This window comes from the organism of the source record quoted next, unplaced genomic scaffold, assembly GCF_019419815.1.
Source record: "Pyrus x bretschneideri cultivar Hongxiangsu unplaced genomic scaffold, Pyrus_bretschneideri_v1 Contig28, whole genome shotgun sequence".
NCBI lineage: Eukaryota > Viridiplantae > Streptophyta > Magnoliopsida > Rosales > Rosaceae > Pyrus > Pyrus x bretschneideri.
The window spans coordinates 275,493-292,906 of NW_025999590.1; the positions used below are offsets into that span (position 1 = coordinate 275,493).

The 17,414-nt window shown below is 39.4% G+C and overlaps 2 protein-coding genes and 2 pseudogenes across 2 annotated transcripts; 2 read left to right on the top strand and 2 right to left on the bottom strand.

Moving 5' to 3' along the window:
- Window positions 1-6,341: 6,341 nt before the first annotated feature.
- LOC103964000 lies at window positions 6,342-9,453 on the top strand (annotated as a pseudogene).
- LOC103963999 lies at window positions 9,454-11,248 on the bottom strand. The gene is made up of 4 exons (XM_009376880.3): window positions 11,043-11,248; window positions 10,186-10,297; window positions 9,865-9,918; window positions 9,454-9,660 (listed from the first exon to the last, which is right to left on the bottom strand). The coding sequence occupies exons 1-3, from the start codon at window positions 11,150-11,152 to the stop codon at window positions 9,904-9,906; spliced, it is 237 nt and encodes a 78-aa protein (XP_009375155.2). The 5' UTR covers window positions 11,153-11,248; the 3' UTR covers window positions 9,454-9,660; window positions 9,865-9,903.
- Window positions 11,249-11,381: 133 nt separating this feature from the next.
- LOC103964017 lies at window positions 11,382-12,236 on the top strand (annotated as a pseudogene).
- Window positions 12,237-14,644: 2,408 nt separating this feature from the next.
- On the bottom strand, window positions 14,645-17,023 carry LOC103963998 (aldehyde oxidase GLOX1-like). The gene has a single exon (XM_048588563.1). It carries the CDS (start codon window positions 16,504-16,506, stop codon window positions 14,881-14,883), a length of 1,626 nt encoding a protein of 541 aa, XP_048444520.1. The 5' UTR covers window positions 16,507-17,023; the 3' UTR covers window positions 14,645-14,880.
- Between the last annotated feature and the right edge of the window lie 391 nt (window positions 17,024-17,414).

A 17,414-nucleotide genomic window follows, 5' to 3' on the forward strand; every position in this document is an offset into this window, starting at 1 on the left:
CTAGGTTTTAGGTCTAGGCCGAAGGGGGGCACGGGTCAAGGCCCAGCAAGATTGCTGGCCTGGTTATGGTGCGGGGAGCCCAGTCATATGGGTTGGCTACAAAAAAAACTGCGGGCCGAGGCTAATTCAAAGCCCAGCAAGCATAACAGCTTGCTGGCGTGGGCCAACAAGGGAGCAGGGCTGCAAGCTCGTGCTTGGGAACAAGCCCAGCATGCTTCTGGCATGTGGGTTTGGGCTCTGGTGGACCAGTGCTGTCAGGCCCGTGTGATATGTAAGCCTAGCCGAGGCTTGGTTGTTGTCCGATGTGGAGCAGCAGGCCCAAAAAGAGCTGCGCAAGTGGTCCAAAGGCATCAGGATGATGCCATCCCATGGTAGTGTTGTGATGCCACGGTGGTGCCAAAAAATACCCAATTTTTCGAACCTAAGGTTTAGAAAACCCTAAATATGCTTCAAATTTAATTTTATACTTTGATTCATATATTCCACATAACAATTTAATTATGCGATGCATGAAACAATAATATAAACACATACAATATATATATATATATCGTAAGGAAAATATAAACATGGAGGGGTTCATGCATCATAGGGAATGTTTTCATTCTTCGTGGACGTTTTAAATATCTTCTTTTATTTTAAGCGTACCTGATTAGTAGAAAACGAATATAAGCCTTTGATTTTCTTTTTTTCTTTTTTTTTTGTTTGTAGAAGATAGTCTCCTCCTACGATCCGTCAATTCCTCAGCTTTTTGGCAAGAGCATGCTGATAACATATTTGTAGGCCTATTTGATTGAACGATCTAGGGTTTAGAGAGAGGGGGCTAGCCACAATTAGAGAGAGGAGAGAGTGATTTAATTGTGAGGTGTGTTTGATTCACCCCCATTGTGCCTTTATTTATTGTAGTAGGGTAGACAAAAACATTTCCCTTTAGGATTACAATATTTAGTAGGTAATCTACTCCTAATAGGAAGATAAGATACATTCCCAGATTCCCTAGGATTTACATAATCACATTCCTATTCTAAATATGACTGCAACAACTCCTAATATGTATTCAAAGTGATTATAATACACTAAATAGTAACTTTGAAATTTCAATCGTACATTTTCAAAAACAAATTCAAGTTAGTTTTGCTTACGCTTGTAGTTATATTCTTGAAATTTATGTTGTATTTTGTGTTCATTATAGTATATACAATAAAAACAGAAGCCAGTAAATGATGTTTAAACTTGCTTTAGAGATAGTTTGAATAACATTCTTCAAATTGAAAATAACCTAAACCACACAATTACAAATCACATTTTAAACCACCCTAAACAATGAAGCAAAAGTAGTGTTAGGAAGATTAAAAGTGCAGTCTACATTTTGTAAATCAAATGACATGAAATATGATAATTAAATTATTATTTAAGAGCCACTCCACCCCTCCCAATTGCCAAAGCAATTGGGTGATTCAATCCCCAAAATGAAGAAAACCATATTCAGCCCACACCCATTAGTCAGGCGATCCAGTGGGCCCAAGGCCGACCAACCGAGCTGTCAGAAGAATTTCGCCCGCCTCTACGCCTGAGGCTAATTGACTTCAGGGTGACGTTTGTTTGATGTCACCCAAGTTCTTAAACGACAAGATGACAGGATGAGAGAGAAGGGAACAACTGATTGGATGACCCAAACTTCATTCTTCTTCTCCATCAATAGATTCGAACTCTGGTCTTCTTCCCTTGAGTCTAGTTCTGATCGAACGACCCAAGCGACGAGAAGAACCGATCGGACGATCCAAGCTCCAGTCTTCTTCCCCTAAATCTAGTTATGAAGATGGTGAGATTCTAAAGAAAAGACATGCAAAAAAGAAGTGGCCACCATAGCCCCATGGAGAAAAAGCAGAAGGAGAGGGAGGAGTGAGATGAAGAAAAAGCAGAGGGACAGTCAGGAGGTAAAACAGATGTTTCAGGAGAGAGGAAGATGTACTCAGGCAGTTACTATTCATCAAGGCAGTAATTGTCAATGCTCAATAGCACGTACAGTAATGGAGACTTTGAGTTGCTCTAAGTGTTGATTAACATTTTTTTTTTTAATGATGTATCATTTAAATTGCAAATTAAGTCTACTTAGCATTACTCAGGAATCAAATAACAAAAAGGCCATATAGATCTAATGCTAAAACACTAATCATTGCATTTGTGTTGAAGTGAGTTGCTTGTAACTTTGTACTCATTCCCTCACTGCCGTTGGAAATGGTATCATGATTCACAATGATTTATGTTAGTTGAATTAAACAAATAAAGAGGCCAACTAGGCAGCCAAGTCAGCAATCTTCAACCACAACACATGCTCTTGGAGGGAGCAGCTAGACAAAGCCAGCCATATTTTGATTTCAAGTTGGCAATTTTGATATTAATTCATTCAAGTTGTCTTTGCTTGTAGTATGTTTGCAGCCATTCTGACCCTTTTTAGGAGAAGACTTTGCTTATGCTCATATCTTTGTCCATACAAGGAAAGTGCTTCCTAATTTTTTCCCACTAAAATTTCAAAATTTCTTCTTTTGTGCCATTTAATAATCTACCACAATAAGATTTCCCACCCATTTAGATTCAAAATTACAAAGAATGGATATAATTGGTAACATGTATATAAATTTCTTTGTGTTGACAGTATTAACACATTACCAGTGGCATATAAAGGCTAAATTTTTTAACAATTAACGACTGTCACATAACGCACTAGTTCAAAATCTAAAAATTCTTTGTGATTTTAGAATAGGCGTGAATTAATATCTAGTTTACCATATCAAACTCTAGATTGCAAATTCTAAACACAGACAAACCCACTAATGTATGAGGCCTGCAAATCTGCAACAACTTTGCCTAGGCAGGCAAAGCTGTATCTTTTCTGTACTAAACAAAGTCAGCGGGTAGAAAAAAGGCCACACCATCACAAAATAAGATCATCTACTCATCCGCCTTACAATATTTGTTTTTCCCTCCATCGTCACATCATTTGTAGTGGGTTCTACTGAACCCGAAAAATACGAAAGATTCCAAATTCTGAAAAACCCCGGAAAACTCAGACCAGAGACAGAGTGAGGGGAGAGAGTGAGGGGAGAGAGTGAGGAGAGAGAGGTAGCTTTCAAATCTTCCACGACTGCCACAAATCACGTTCTGGGTTGTGATTTTCCTTCTGGGGTAAGTTCAAAAAACCCTGTCCCTCTTCGTTTGTTTCGCCCCTTTCAACTTCCTCACTGTTCTTCTTTTCAAAGACTCAGCCTTTGCCTCCAAATCTATGCCCTTTTATTCCCCTATTTTTTATGGTTTTTTAACACTAAAAAAACTTGGATTTTTTTGCTGGGTTTTTTTGTTACTAATGTTGTTTCCTGTTCGGTATTGCCTATCCTGATTTGGGGATCTACGTTGTTGCTTACTGTTTTCGACCATTTTTTCATAGTAAAATCCGTACAACTCATAATTTTGTTGCATGTATTTGTTTTTGTTTCTTCAATGACGGTGACATGTTTTCATGCTTTACTATTTCCAGGTGTGTGCACAAATGAAACAAATCACAGACAAGTGATTTTTTTCCCCCAATTTTGAGTGTGAAATCAAATTACAAGGGTCCAAGATTTGTGGAGAAGATGTTGTGCTCTTGTTCAGGAGAGCAATTCAAATTCGAGGAGCCGCTGCACTCGCTGGAGTCCCTTGCACGACAGACTTCTCGGCGAGTGCCCCTTCGTCTAGGACTGGCGACTGGGAGTCCAAATTCGAAGACATTCAAGTGGATGAAGCTGAATCCACTCTTAAAGAAGCTCTGTCTTTGAATTATGAGGTGAGTGTTTTTGTTACGTTATGTGAAATTCATGTTTTGAATACTTAAACCCGAAAACTGAAATGGTTATTAAATGGACCCTAAGCGTGTTGATTAATTTCGTGTTTTTCGATGAGCTTTAAGGAAGCTAGAGCTTTTTTGGGGAGGCTTGAATTCCAAAGGGGGAATTTTGATGCTGCACTTCAGGTGTTTCAAGGTATTGAAGCTAGAAATTTAACACCGGGGATGGCCAAGAATATTGCGGAGAGAACTAGGCAAAGAAAACCGCGCACGAAAGGCAATAATGTGGTTCTTCCCAGTGTAATGTCAATGCACTCTGTAAGCCTACTTATTGAAGCAATATTACTTAAGGCAAGATCACTGGGAGAACTTGGAAGATAAATAGGTACGTGCCAACACTTTCGCGTTGTATTGAGCAAGAACTTCCCAGTAAATTAGATTACATTGAGATTAGTATAATGAAAATTGGATTAGTATTGAAATTTGTTGACGCTTGTATTATTGTCGTAAAATTTATGCTGTATTTTGCGTTCATTATAGTACATACAATAAAAAACAGATATTACAAGCATTAATGAGTTCTATTTAAACTTACTATTGAGAGAGTGAATAACATCCTTCCAATCGAAAATTAATCAAAACGACATGATTACAAAACACCCTAAACAATGAAACAAATAGCAGAAAGGGCAAATAGATCCAATGCTAAAACACTAGTGATTGCATTTGTGCTGAAGTGAGTTGCTTGGAACTTTGTACTCATTCCCTCATTGCCTTGGGGCATGGCATCATGATTCGCAATGATTCATGTTAGTTGAATTAAACAAATAAAAAGGCCAACCAGGCAGACAAGTCAGCAATCCTCAACCAGAACACATGCTCTTGGAGGGGGCAGCTAGACAAAGGCAGCCATATTTTGAGTTCAAAACGTTGGCAATTTTGATATAATTCAAATTCATTCAAGCTGGCTTTGCTTGTAGTATGTTTTCAGCCAATGTGAACCCCTTATTAGGAAAAGCTTTGCTTATACTCATATCTTTGTCCATACAAGGAAAGTGCTGCCTACTTTTTTCCTACTAAAATTTCAAAATTTCTTCTTTTGTGCCATTTCATAATCTACCACAATAAGATTTCCACCCATTTAGATCCAATAGTAATCCAAGAATACAAAATTCTCTATAATTAAAGAATAGATATAAATCGGTAATATGTCTGTAAATTCTATTTGTGTCGATAGTATTAACGCATTATTAATGGTATATAAATACTAAATCTTTTAAGAATGGACGACTGTCACATAACCGCACTAATCCAAAAACTGAAAATTCTATGTGATTTAAGAATAGGCATGAATTAATATCTAGTTTACCCTATCAAATTTTAGATTGCAAATTCTAAACAAAAACAAACGCACTTTGTATGCTGCAAATCTGCAACAAGCTTTATCTTTTCTGTACTAAACAAAGTCAGCAGGTAGAAAAAAGACCACACTGTCAATACAAATTTCTGTCGTCTTCAATCTTGACGAAAATGCACCTGTAAAACAATCAACACCTTTGACCAAAGACCTAAGCCTCACACGGCCACGAGGTTGGGGGTTAGGCCAATGAATCTCCGATACCTAAGTCAGTTTCTCTGAGAGAGTAAAGTCTTTAGGATTTTTTAGGCTAGCAAAAAGCTTTTGAAATTTGATAGAATATGAGGTATTTATAGGGATAGGACCGATCATAGTGTTAGGGTTTTACCCTACATGTGGCAACATCCTATTGGCCAAGGTTTTTATAGAGAAATATTCTCAAGATATTAAATAGGAAATAATATCTTGACATAATGGAATAATTATCCCTAATTGATTTAACTTGAGATTACTTACTTGATTAAAGTCAATCTTCAATTGAAAATGTATTAAATATATGATTTAGGTAATTAATTCTTGAATGCTTTGACTTTTCCTTGCCAATGGCAAGTGAGCTGTGGGCAGTAGTATTCAGCTGCTGAAGAGATTTTTCAGTGTGACCGGTACACGAGATGGTACACCACGTGTCACTATACAAATGGTGGAATATGTGTGCTAAAAAGTTAATAACTTAAAAAATAAAATTTCCCATCACTTCTACTAAAATACGTGGTGTACCACTTGTGTTCCCGTCACAATTAAAAATTTCTCCAGCTGCTGAAACCTTCAGGGGTGTGAGCTGTACATGGGAACATCTGATAAGCCTGCATATTCATTGAGGGCAATTTTATCTTTTTGAAGCAAAAATTCACGTGTCGCCTCTAGAATTTTTAGGATGATTTTAGGCTCCACACACCATCAAAAAAATAAGATCATCTACTCATCCACCTTATAATATTTGTTTGGACCTGGTTTCTCTACCTTCCCAGTTTCCACACACTCTCATCACCTCCTATCTGTGCGGTCACGGTTAAGTCATATTAATATTTTATATCACTATTGCTTTTTGTCTTATTATCTTTATAAAAAAAAAATTAATATAAAATATTAACGTAACTTTACCTCCAAATCTATGCCCTTTTATTTCCTTTATTTTTTATGGTTTTTTAACATTAAAAAAACTTCGATTTTTTAGCTGGGTTTTTTGTTTACAAATGTTGTTTCCTGTTCGGTATTGCCTATCCTGCTTTGGGGATCTACATTGTTGCTTACTGTTTCCGACCATTTTTTCGTAGTAAAATCCGTACAACTCATAATTTTGCTGGTTGCATCTGTTTTTGTTTCTTCAATGACGGTGGCATGTTTTCATGTTTACTGTTTCCAGGTGTGTGCACAAATGAAACAAATCACAGGTGCAAGATTTGTGGAGAAGATGTTGTATTCTTGTTCAGGAGAGCAATTCAAATTCGAGGGGCCGCCACACTCGCCGGAGTCCCTTGCCATGAGGGACTTCTCCACGAGTGCCCTTTCATCTAGGACCGGCGACTGGGACTCCAAATTCGAAGATATTCAAGTGGATGAAGCTGAATCCACTCTTAAAGAAGCTCTATCTTTGAATTATGAGGTGAGTGTTTTTGTTTCACAAATTCATGTTTTGAATACCAAAACCCGAAAACTGAAAACTGAAATGGTTATCAAACGGGCCCTAAACTTTTTGAGTAATTAGTGATTGGTTTCCTTGTTCTACAGCTTACTAATGTTTAATTTCGTGTTTTTCAATGAGCTTTTAGGAAGCTAGAGCTTTGTTGGGGAGGCTTGAATTCCAAAGGGGGAATTTTGAGGCTGCACTTCAGGTGTTTCAAGGTATTGAAATTAGAAATTTAACCCCGGGGATGTCCAAGGCTATTGTGGAGAGAACTAGGCAAAGAAAACCACGCACGAAAGGCAATAATGTGGTTCTTCCCAGTGCAATGTCAATGCACTCTGTGAGCCTACTTATTGAAGCAATATTACTTAAGGCAAGATCATTGGGAAAACTTGGAAGATACATAGGTATTTGATTACGTTTTCATGTTGTAGTATAATGAAAATTGGATTAGTATTGATTAGTTTGCGTGCTTTCATACTTTCTTATTCATCAGAGGCTGCAAAGGAGTGCAAAGTTATTCTCGATACAGTTGAATCAGCACTACCTAACGGAATGCCTGAAGACATTGGCGAGGACTGCAAATTGCCAGACATGTTTCACAAAGCGCTCGAGCTGCTCCCCATTGTATGGACAAAGGCAGGCTATCTTGATGAGGCTATCACTGCATGTCGCTGGGCCTTACTCAAGCCATGGAATTTGGAACCGGAGAGGTTGACTGCAATTCAGAAAAGCTTAGCTCGCACATTACTCTATGGCGGTGTTGAAGCAAACCTTCCCGCTCAGTTACAAATATGGGGCATAACCATGCCTAAAATTAATACAGAAGAAGCAATTCTGTTGGGAATTCTTATGAAAAAGGTGGCTTTGCGAGAGATTAAGTGGGATCCGGAAATCATGGATCATCTGACTTATGCTCTTTCTGTTACTGGATTGTATGAATTATTAGCAGATCATGTGGAGCAGGCCCTTCCAGGATTGTATAGACGAGCTGAGAGGTGGTACTTTCTTGCTCTTTGTTATACTGCCTCTGGAAAAAAACGAAGTAGCCTTGAATGTATTGAAGAAGGTTGCAGGCTGTTCTGAAGCAAAGAACAAGCCCCACTTCCGTTCTTTTCTCCTGGGAGCAAAATTGCATTCCCAAGACCCAATTCACGCTTGTGAAGGGATAGGTTTTTCTCGTAAAGCTATTGACTTGGCAAATCATCAATGTGAGCATTTCATGGGTCAATGCCATAAATATCTTGGTGTTTGCTATGGTGGTGCGGCAAGGGCTTCTGTATCGGATTCTGAAAGAATGTCTTTTCAAAGAGAGTCTTTGAACTCTCTAAACCACGCTGAGTCTTTGAACTCTCTAAACCATGCTGCTCTTAACAGGAAGGAGGATCCTGAGGTGATGTTTAGTCGGGGCCTCAAAAATGCGGTGCAGAGGAATCTGGATGCAGCTTTCAAAAATGCAATGAAGTACTCGGATTTGGTGGCTGGCTGCTCAGGACAAAGTTGGAAGCTATTAGCCCTTATAGTTTCTGCAGAGCAGCGCTTCAAGGATGCTGAAACTATAGTCGATTTTGCTTTGGACGAAGCCGGAAGAGTGGATCAGTTAGAACTGCTCAGGTTGAAAGCCGTGCTTCAAGTTGCTCAGGAACAACCCAAGCAAGCAATAGAAACCTACAGAATGTTGCTAACTCTTGTTCAAGCACAGAGGGATAAAATAGCTAAGAACTCCGAGCAAGAGAAAACCTTTGATTCCGAGGTTTGTATTCCTCAATTCTAAACCTTTAGCGATAAACGAGTTGAAGGGGCTCTATTAAGTCGGCATATTTTCGCTTCTTCACTGTTTAACTTTCTCTTTTTTGTGCTTCAGGCGTTTGTCGAAAGAAACTTGGAAAAGGAAGCATGGCGGGACTTGGCAGCCGTTTATACAAAACTCGGGTTGTGGAGTGATGCAGAAATATGTGTCAACAAAGCCAAATTGATCGACTTTTACTCTGCCCATGGTTGGCACACGACGGGTACGATTTTTTCCCATGTTATGTTGTCCTAGAGCTCAAGATACAAAAAATGATCCTGTTTGTGTGCATCAAAAACAAGTGCTTGCGAGCTCATACCAAATGCATAACTCGAATTCATCCTCAAATCTATTGTTTGAAGCTCAATCACAATACAAGGAAGCCCTTATTTCATTCTCAGTCGCATTGTCAATAGAGCCAGATCATGTTCCAAGCATCGTTTCGACTGCAGAAGTATTGATGAAACTTGGTAGCCAGTCGCTTGCTATGGCGAGAAGCTTTCTAATGAACGCACTGCGATTAGAACCGACAAACCACAGGGCATGGTTGAACCTCGGGTTGATTTCGAAAAAGGAAGGCTCGATACAACAAGCAGCCACCTTTTTCAAGCTGGCCTGAGATTCAGCTCTCAGCTCCAGTTCGAAGCTTTATGTAACAGTTAGCGATCCCTAGTTGTTCGTAAAATTACAGGTTATTAGTTATCACTTGTTCCACTGACCCTTGCTTGGTATCGGATTCTTAAGATTAGTATGTACATATACATTGGCTACTGAAATATCAAAATAAAGTTTGTTGCACCGAAAAATGAACGGCCCGGATTGAATTATTAAGAGATGCACCGAAGCAAGAACTTACAACTGTTATTATTTTCTTGACATTCAATATACAAAACAAATGACAAAGTGAAGGTCGATCGATAACAGCAACTGTCTTTAGAGATCTGGAGTATTTGTTCTCGGCGCAAAAGGAATGGCAGTCCACGGAACATGTTGCATCTGTATAAACACTGCAGACAAGTGAAGATTAAAAGTGAGAAAAACGAAAACAAAATTGGGGAACTATAAGATAATTCATCTCTACCTATACAATATAGAGATAATCCATGTATCGGAATTGAAATGACTCATAGGCAAAAATTTGAAACCATCATAAGATTATAGTTTAAGCAGAACTTATTGAGTTTTACTTGGTGGAACATTCATCGACTTACAGTTGGAAGTTGACGGAGAGACGGACCAAAGGCTAGGCCTCAACCCACTGACCACTGCATCCACATTACCAACAAAAAATGGTGATTTGAACGAACATACATATCACAATGAGCGAAAAGGTGACAAAATTGAAACCGGCACATCATACAGTGCCTTAATAGGTCGTACACTCGGCATCATAAAAATTAGCATATAACCAGCAGAGATTGGCATAACCACTATAGGCCAGTCCTATGATATTATTGTTTATGCTGACAGTGTAGCTCGGATCATTAGCATCAACTTTCCAACAAAAGATTTGGAAATTCAGTCAGTCAAACCTTTAATACTGGTTCGCCTTTGTTAGAGCTGGCAGCTTGCTTTGCAGCCGCCTGTTGCTGTTGCTGTGCACGCGCAGCTCTTCCTGCTGCAGACTTTTCGAATTCTTCTTGCCTGAAATTGTGGTTGCAGTAAAGTGTGCTCAAATAACGACGAAAGAAACCATCATGTGGGCACAGTAGTAATAGAACTACGATTCACACCCTATCAATGCGGCGCTATCTGCCTAACAAAATGCAAATATGACCTTTGGCAGGTTTTATGATTTTCACACTCTATACTTAGGTTTTGTTTGCAATACTGCCGGTTAACAGAATTACCGCAAAATGTTAGCACAGTTAGGTCTTGGACTTAACAAAGTTAAAATTCTGCAAGCAGAGACAATCCTATAGCGTTGAAACAAATTGCTTAAACATGAACAAACAATCGATGGAAATGGCGAACACAATCAACAAGATGAAGAAGATTTAACATGGTATTAATATGGAATGTGCATTGTCCTAACAAGGTCTACTCAGAATTCTGATCATCAAATTCATCCTATTTTTTCCCTATCCCATTTCCAAACTACTCTAATCTACGAGGAGCGGAATTTGAAATCGGGTGCCAATGGACGAACACACTGCTTAACCCACATCTGATTCCATATCCCTTTCCAAATTAAAACAAACAAAAAAAAAACAAAAAAAAGCTGATTTTTTATCCCCATGACAATTACAAATCCTATCCAAAATCACATCCTTACATACAAATTGATCGACTTGCAACAACGATACAAATATAAATTTCCAATTTCGAAAAATGAAAAATGGTCGAATTAAAAATTAGAAGGAAAAAAAAAAGAGAGAAATAATTTTACCTTCTCTGGGCAGCTTGGGCAGCGTTGGCAAGAGCTTCCGCGGAGGCTGCCCTTTCTTCTTCCCTTCTCTGTGCACTGTTGCCTCCATCGAAACAACACAGCAGCCCCATATCTCTCTTTCTCTATCTCTCTCTCCCCCTCTCTCTCCACAATCTGTGACTTCTGCTCCGATTGAATTCTAAATTTTCTGGTACATTTTTTCTTTTTTTGGCAAGTTGTTTACTTATATTTCCCACCTCTCCGGAGCATTTGCCGCGTGCCACGTCATAAAGCGAGGACAGTCTCGTCATTTGGACTGTGTTATAAACAACGTCGTTGTACGCGGTCAGGACCCCAAACGCTGCGTTTGAAAGGTTCTGCCTCCTTCAGTCCTGCTCGCTGGGAGAGTCTGTTCCGTTGCAGAAGCAAAACCCTAATTTTACACAGCGATGAGCGCCATGCCGTTGGATTCGCTGCCGCCGACCGAAACCCTAGAGAGCAATATAGAAAATGACCCAGTTTCCTCTGGATCCACCCTTATCGAAGATGCTACTCGCGAGTGTGGAACTCGGATGCAGCGATGAGATCTTGGCCATCATTGCAATGATTCAGACAGGCAATATCTTTTACAGAAAAAGAGAAGAACAAGCCAAGGCAGATCAGAAGAGAGCCAAGTTTTTTTTCACTCGCAGTCTATGAAGCTTGGAAAGCAAGTAATTTTTCGGGCCATGGTGTTTCGAGAATTTTGTTCAGTCTGGGTCCTTGAGGCGGGCGCAGGATATCAGAAAACAGGCTCCTGAGCATCATGGACAAGTACAAACTGGACTTTGTGAGTGCAGGAAGGAATTTTATGAAGATCAGGAAGGCAATTACTGCAGGATTTTTCTTCCCACGCTGCTAGAAAGGACCAGCAGGAGGGTTACAGAACCCTAACGGAGAACCAGCCGGTTTATATTCACCCCAGCAGTGCTTTTTCCAGAGACAACCGGATTGGATCATCTACCATGAGCTGGTTATGACTACGAAGGAGTTCATGCGCGAGGTGACAGTCATTGACCCCAAATGGCTGGTGGAATTGGCGCCGATGTCCTTTAAATTTGCAGATCCCAGCGTCCAGAACAAAATAAACCACTGTATGACAGATACAATGAGCCTAACTCTTGGCGTCATAAAGGATCTCCAAAGAAAATGTCAAAATGTCTAAATCAGCAATAACAATAAAAAAAGACAAATGCAATGTTTTTCCAACTTAGAAGTCAAATCTGATGTGGCATGACATAGAATAGCAGCTCTCCCTAAATTTGACATCAGCATTAAATATTTTTTATCAGATCTGCAACTCTCCTCTCTCACTCGAAGCGCCGCCGTTCTTCTTCTTCCCTTTTCTCAGCAACTTCACTAAGTTACTGCTCTGCAACAAAGCCTTATAATGCGTGCCATAGTTCGATTTTCCGATCACTTCCCCCGGAGCATCGAGAATGTCAGACTGTGAGGTCCTCCCCATCCTGAAAAGTCATCAGCTCCTCCTCTGCCTCCACAACTTCCTCTTGCTTCTGCTCTGTTTTTTCCACATCTTTTTGCTCACTTTTTGCAGTTTGCTTGCAGTAGAAGTAGATGAAAAGCAGGAAAAACACCAAAGTTGTCGATGAAGTCAGTGCAACAATCAAAGTCAGCATCTGGGTTCTGTTCATTGTGTAAAAAAATGCAATTTCTTCATGTGAAACATAGGAGGAAAACCCAGTTGAGGGATTTGGCTTTGATGTGGAGAGTTGAGAAAGTGATGAACATATTGCAGACGTGGATAGTTTTCATGGAGAAAGACTTGAATGCAACCAATGACGTATCAAAGATTTTAGACTCAGGAGGTCCCAATAATAAAGATAAAAAAATTTATATTGAAAAGCGTCCTCTCCACGCAATCTCCCATTTTGTTGCGAAGTAGACATTGAATCATATTCATAGCGAAAAATGTCATCTCCATTAAAGCAGTTGCAATCGGTAAAACCAAAGCTCATTGAAAAAGCAAATATTTACTGCAACCCTTTCTTCCACCATTTTTTTAGCAAGATTGCTAATGCCACTTAATTGAGAAAAATCATTATCGGAATGCATAAAATAAATATCAATATCAAGTTTTTTTTAAGGGAGAATATAATATCAAGTTGAGGAAGGGATGGGGTGGGACTGCGGGGGGACGTGATAGCGGTTTGGGGTTTTTATTTATTTATTTAATGATACAAATGTAAAATTCATTAGTTATCAAGAAACTTTACAAAATAAAAACCCAAAAAAGTACCACAAAGAAAAAGTGGGCCTTGAAAACAAGAAAACAAGCAACACCTCAACCATCTCACCAAAAGCCTCAGCAAAATATTAGGCCCACAAACAAACAGCAAAAATCGAACAAAACCAAACAATTGGCCTAAAGAGCTTTATGGGCCAAGTCTTAAAATAGAAAAAAATATTTCTTCTTCGCGCGGTCGTCTTCTCTAGGAAGACGCCGCCGCTGAAGCTGCACTGGCTGTCATCTTCGAGTATGAGAGGTCTCAGAAAATTTCAAAGCACAATTTAGGCTCTACGAAGGGTCCGAGGACCTCCCAGGTCCCTCTTTAGATCCGCCACTGAATGCAAGTAGGAGTAGAAGACAAGAAATTAATAAAATAATAGTTAAATAAAATAAAAAGAAAAAAAATAGTGTAATAAAATAATATTTAATTTGACATACCGGATGGAGAGCAAAATTTTGAAAGATGTCAAAATGTCACATAGGCTGTTAAATTCAAATTTTATGTTTAACATTTGATATCTTTTTTGGAGATGCTCTTAGTATGCATCACAAATGACATGTGTCATCTGCCCTGTCAGCAAGAACTACTCAATCGTCTTGATCTTATGTATTTGCCTTGTATATGTAAACATTGTTAGGTTTGAACCTCATTAAAATTATGTTCCACTGATTCTTTTAATTGCATTTCAGATTCTGCTTTCCAAACCTTTTTCTATCATATTAGATCGATATTTCATTTGTATTTATACCATGAAGATTTCTCTATCACTTGTCCATCGAGTTGTACTTCCGGCCCGTGTTCCTGAATGTAGTTCCACAGGGAGAGTTTGGATATGAATTTCATCAACTTATGATCTGCAGGTTTCAGTAGCTTATCAACTTTATGAACTTAAAGTACAGCTTGGGAATCCCGTATTTTTTTCTAATGCTTGTTTAATGAAGCAAGTTATTTCTGCCGGAAGATAGAAATGTTATTCCCTTGGTCCCAAATAATATATAAATTAAACTCAGGATTTCCTTCTCCCATAAAAACCAAGTCTGAAGTTTGATCTTCGGCGCTGCCTACTGACGACTGTATGAAGAAGCTGGAGTACCATCCCTTGGTTTCCAAGGGATCTCTTCAGAGCTTGAAACCCATATCTAGCTAATGTAAATATATCTGGGAGGGTCAAAACATTTAATTTATGCTGGATTTAGATTTTAAATCATGTATTTCTATGCCGGTTAAAGCACAAGGATGGCTAACTTGATGCACGGTACAGGAAAGTCATTTCTTTTAGAGTTGTTAAACCGAACGTACAACATTTTGTATACAGTGTGGTCTCTTTAATATTACTCGACTTTTTTATTATATAAAAGTTAGTACTACTTTGGTAAAGTTATAAAAATAAAAAGAAGTACAAATACAACTTGCAAAGTGGAATCAAAGCTGTTCTGTCTAAAATAAATAAATGTTCTATGAACATTTTTATTTTTCCAACTCACAATTAATCATGTTTTTGTGATAAAAAAAAATGAAGTAAAAAAGAAGGGGAGGAAGCACTACACAAACTGTATAATATAACTTTCATGTCATAACAGAATTTGAACCCAGATGCCTTCACTTGGAATTTGCTGATGCACCACATAGAGAAGATAATATCCGGAAGGCGCAAGATTACCGGAACCCGGCGTCGTCACCTGAACTTGGTACGTCATTGTCCCTACCTTTTTGACCGTCTCCGCCGCAAGAACCAGCAGCCTCTGATTCATTGAGAAGGAATGTGTATTAAATGACGGCGCCACGATCGTCACCATCACCAAATTCGTTGCCATGCTTCCCTTCAACGAAAACCGAATGAATAATTTTTTTCCGTAACTGATTTTAGCTTGTGATTTGGGATCAACGATTCTCGGACGCAACTTCGAGTACTTGGCATCCAAATAATCAGGACTAAATGCCTCTAATCTCAATTCTGTTGGAAATAACTCATCGGCTAACTCGTATTTATCATGAGGGTTACTACCTCCAACGAGTACCCTACCATCACGTAGTAATACCGCGGTGGAATGGTACATTCGCGGTATTGAGGCAGGGTTTGGTTTTTCAAACCGTGACCCAACAGCGTTATCTGGTCGGTACACAAGTGGTTCGAGCACAGGATTCTGTCCGAGTTCCCAACCAGCAGTCCCAAAAGATGCACCATTGATGATCAAAACGGTGCCATCTGGGAGCAATAACATGTCACTCATGACTCTAGCTTGAGGCATAGTCTCCACAACCCACTGCGGCTTCGGGTCGTTTATTTTGATCCGACCGCATGTGTTGAGAGCTTCCACAAAAGTACCCTTTATTGCCTTGATATAAGACCCTTTCGGAGCTCCACCACAGACCAAAACCTCAGCCTCAATAGACGGAGTCGTCAAGTTCCTTAATGGCAGCAACACGGCTGAACCGGTGCTAGGGTACGACCTCGGGTCGCCGCCGGGTATTTGCGGGTAGGTTTTAACGACTTTGTTCATGACATAATCGAACAGAATTGCTCGATTGTTTGCGAAAATGAATAAATTCCCATCGACATTGAGGAAAACATAAGGGTAAAGATTGTTTTCCTCGTTGGGGTCGTTAGTCTGCACAAGGAAGGGAAAGCTGTAGACATGGTTCGAAGACTCGGTCTTCGGATAAAACTCGTAGTTGAACTGCCGCCTTCCGCCGATGATGATCTGCCGTCCGTCGGGCAGAATATGATCGGTGGCGTACCAGCGGTTCACGCCTAAGGTATTCTCATACTCCTTCCAATCACAACCAGTGCAGGGCTCGAAAACCCTAACGCGGCGCTCTCCTATATCGTAGCCGCCGGTTTGGATCAAGTTGCCGTTGGGGGCTACGGAGCCGGAGGAGCACCAAATGTCGGATTGAACCGTGAGGGGGCGGACGGTATTAGTTGTGACGTCGTACTCGGCGGAGTGGGCGGTGCAGTCGTTTCTGACGCATGTACCGTTGGGTAAGGACAAGTTGGATTTGCCGAAGTCGGTGCGGTCGAACATGATGACGCGGTCGTTGTAGAGGAGTTGCATGTGCATGGCGGAAATGCCGACGTTTTGTTGCAAGAGCTGCCATTTTCCACCAGCAGCGCGGGTAGTAGTGAGAGAAAATTGAAATGACAAGATAAATAATGAAAAAATCATGAGATCAGAAACTAGACTAATTGGCTTCATTTTTTTTTCCTTGTGTTTTTGGTATTTTGGGGCTCTTAATTTTCTTGGGTCAGAAACTAGCTTTGTATCTCTAATTTGTGCTTTAGCTAGCGCTCTGTGGGTCTGTCTGCCTCAACCTGGGCCTCTTTAAATAGAAGGGTTTAAGCTTCCCAGAGTAATGTCAGAGGGAGAATTTTTTTTTTTTAACAAAAATGTTATTTTTACCAGATTTTTTATACTACCACATTTATATTATATTTCTAATGTGGGTGTGACCTACATATGTTAGTGGGTCTTACCTCTAATATAGACGTGGTACAATTATGTGGTAAGAAATATGATAAGTATAACATTACTCTCTTTTTAAACCACATGCGTAAACCATATACATGATGTCATTGTTGACGGTTGATCTGCTTATTTAAAATCCTCTTTAAAGAGTAATACTAAATAGATCCATTTTTAAACCACATTTACAAACCATGTGATGTGTTACCAATAAAAAAATAAGTACGTTAATCAACAATTAAGTAATAATTCAATTATCAACATCTGGTGAATCGCATGATGGTGGCCAGGTGGAGGGTGAAATGCCTTTGTGAATCTTTGCGGCCTTTGGAAGGGTGAATTGCAGTGCTCCGATTGCAATGGTGAAGCCACCAGCTAATCCTCTTTAAAAAAAAAAATTATCAACAATCACGTTATATGATTTCTAATAAAAATATATAACGTAATATTTTATTCAAACCTCCCTTCTATAAAACAAAAAAAATCGTCGTTTATTCTAATTATATTCTTACTTAGCTAAGTCTCTCATCTAGGACCTTGCCTGGGCCTGCAAAGTTTCATTCCAATATCACTAATATTTATATTTTTGGTAATATATTCACTAATATTCCACTTTGACAAAGACCTGAACATTCAGAAGC

Coding starts and splice junctions, on each gene's coding strand:
- LOC103963999 (XM_009376880.3), bottom strand. CDS start 11,152: ATGGGGCTGCTGTGTTGTTTCGATGGAGGCAACAGTGCACAGAGAAGG. Junction 10,298..11,042: donor GCCCAAGCTGCCCAGAGAAG/GTAAAATTATTT, acceptor CCACAATTTCAG/GCAAGAAGAATTCGAAAAGT.
- LOC103963998 (XM_048588563.1), bottom strand. CDS start 16,506: ATGAAGCCAATTAGTCTAGTTTCTGATCTCATGATTTTTTCATTATTT.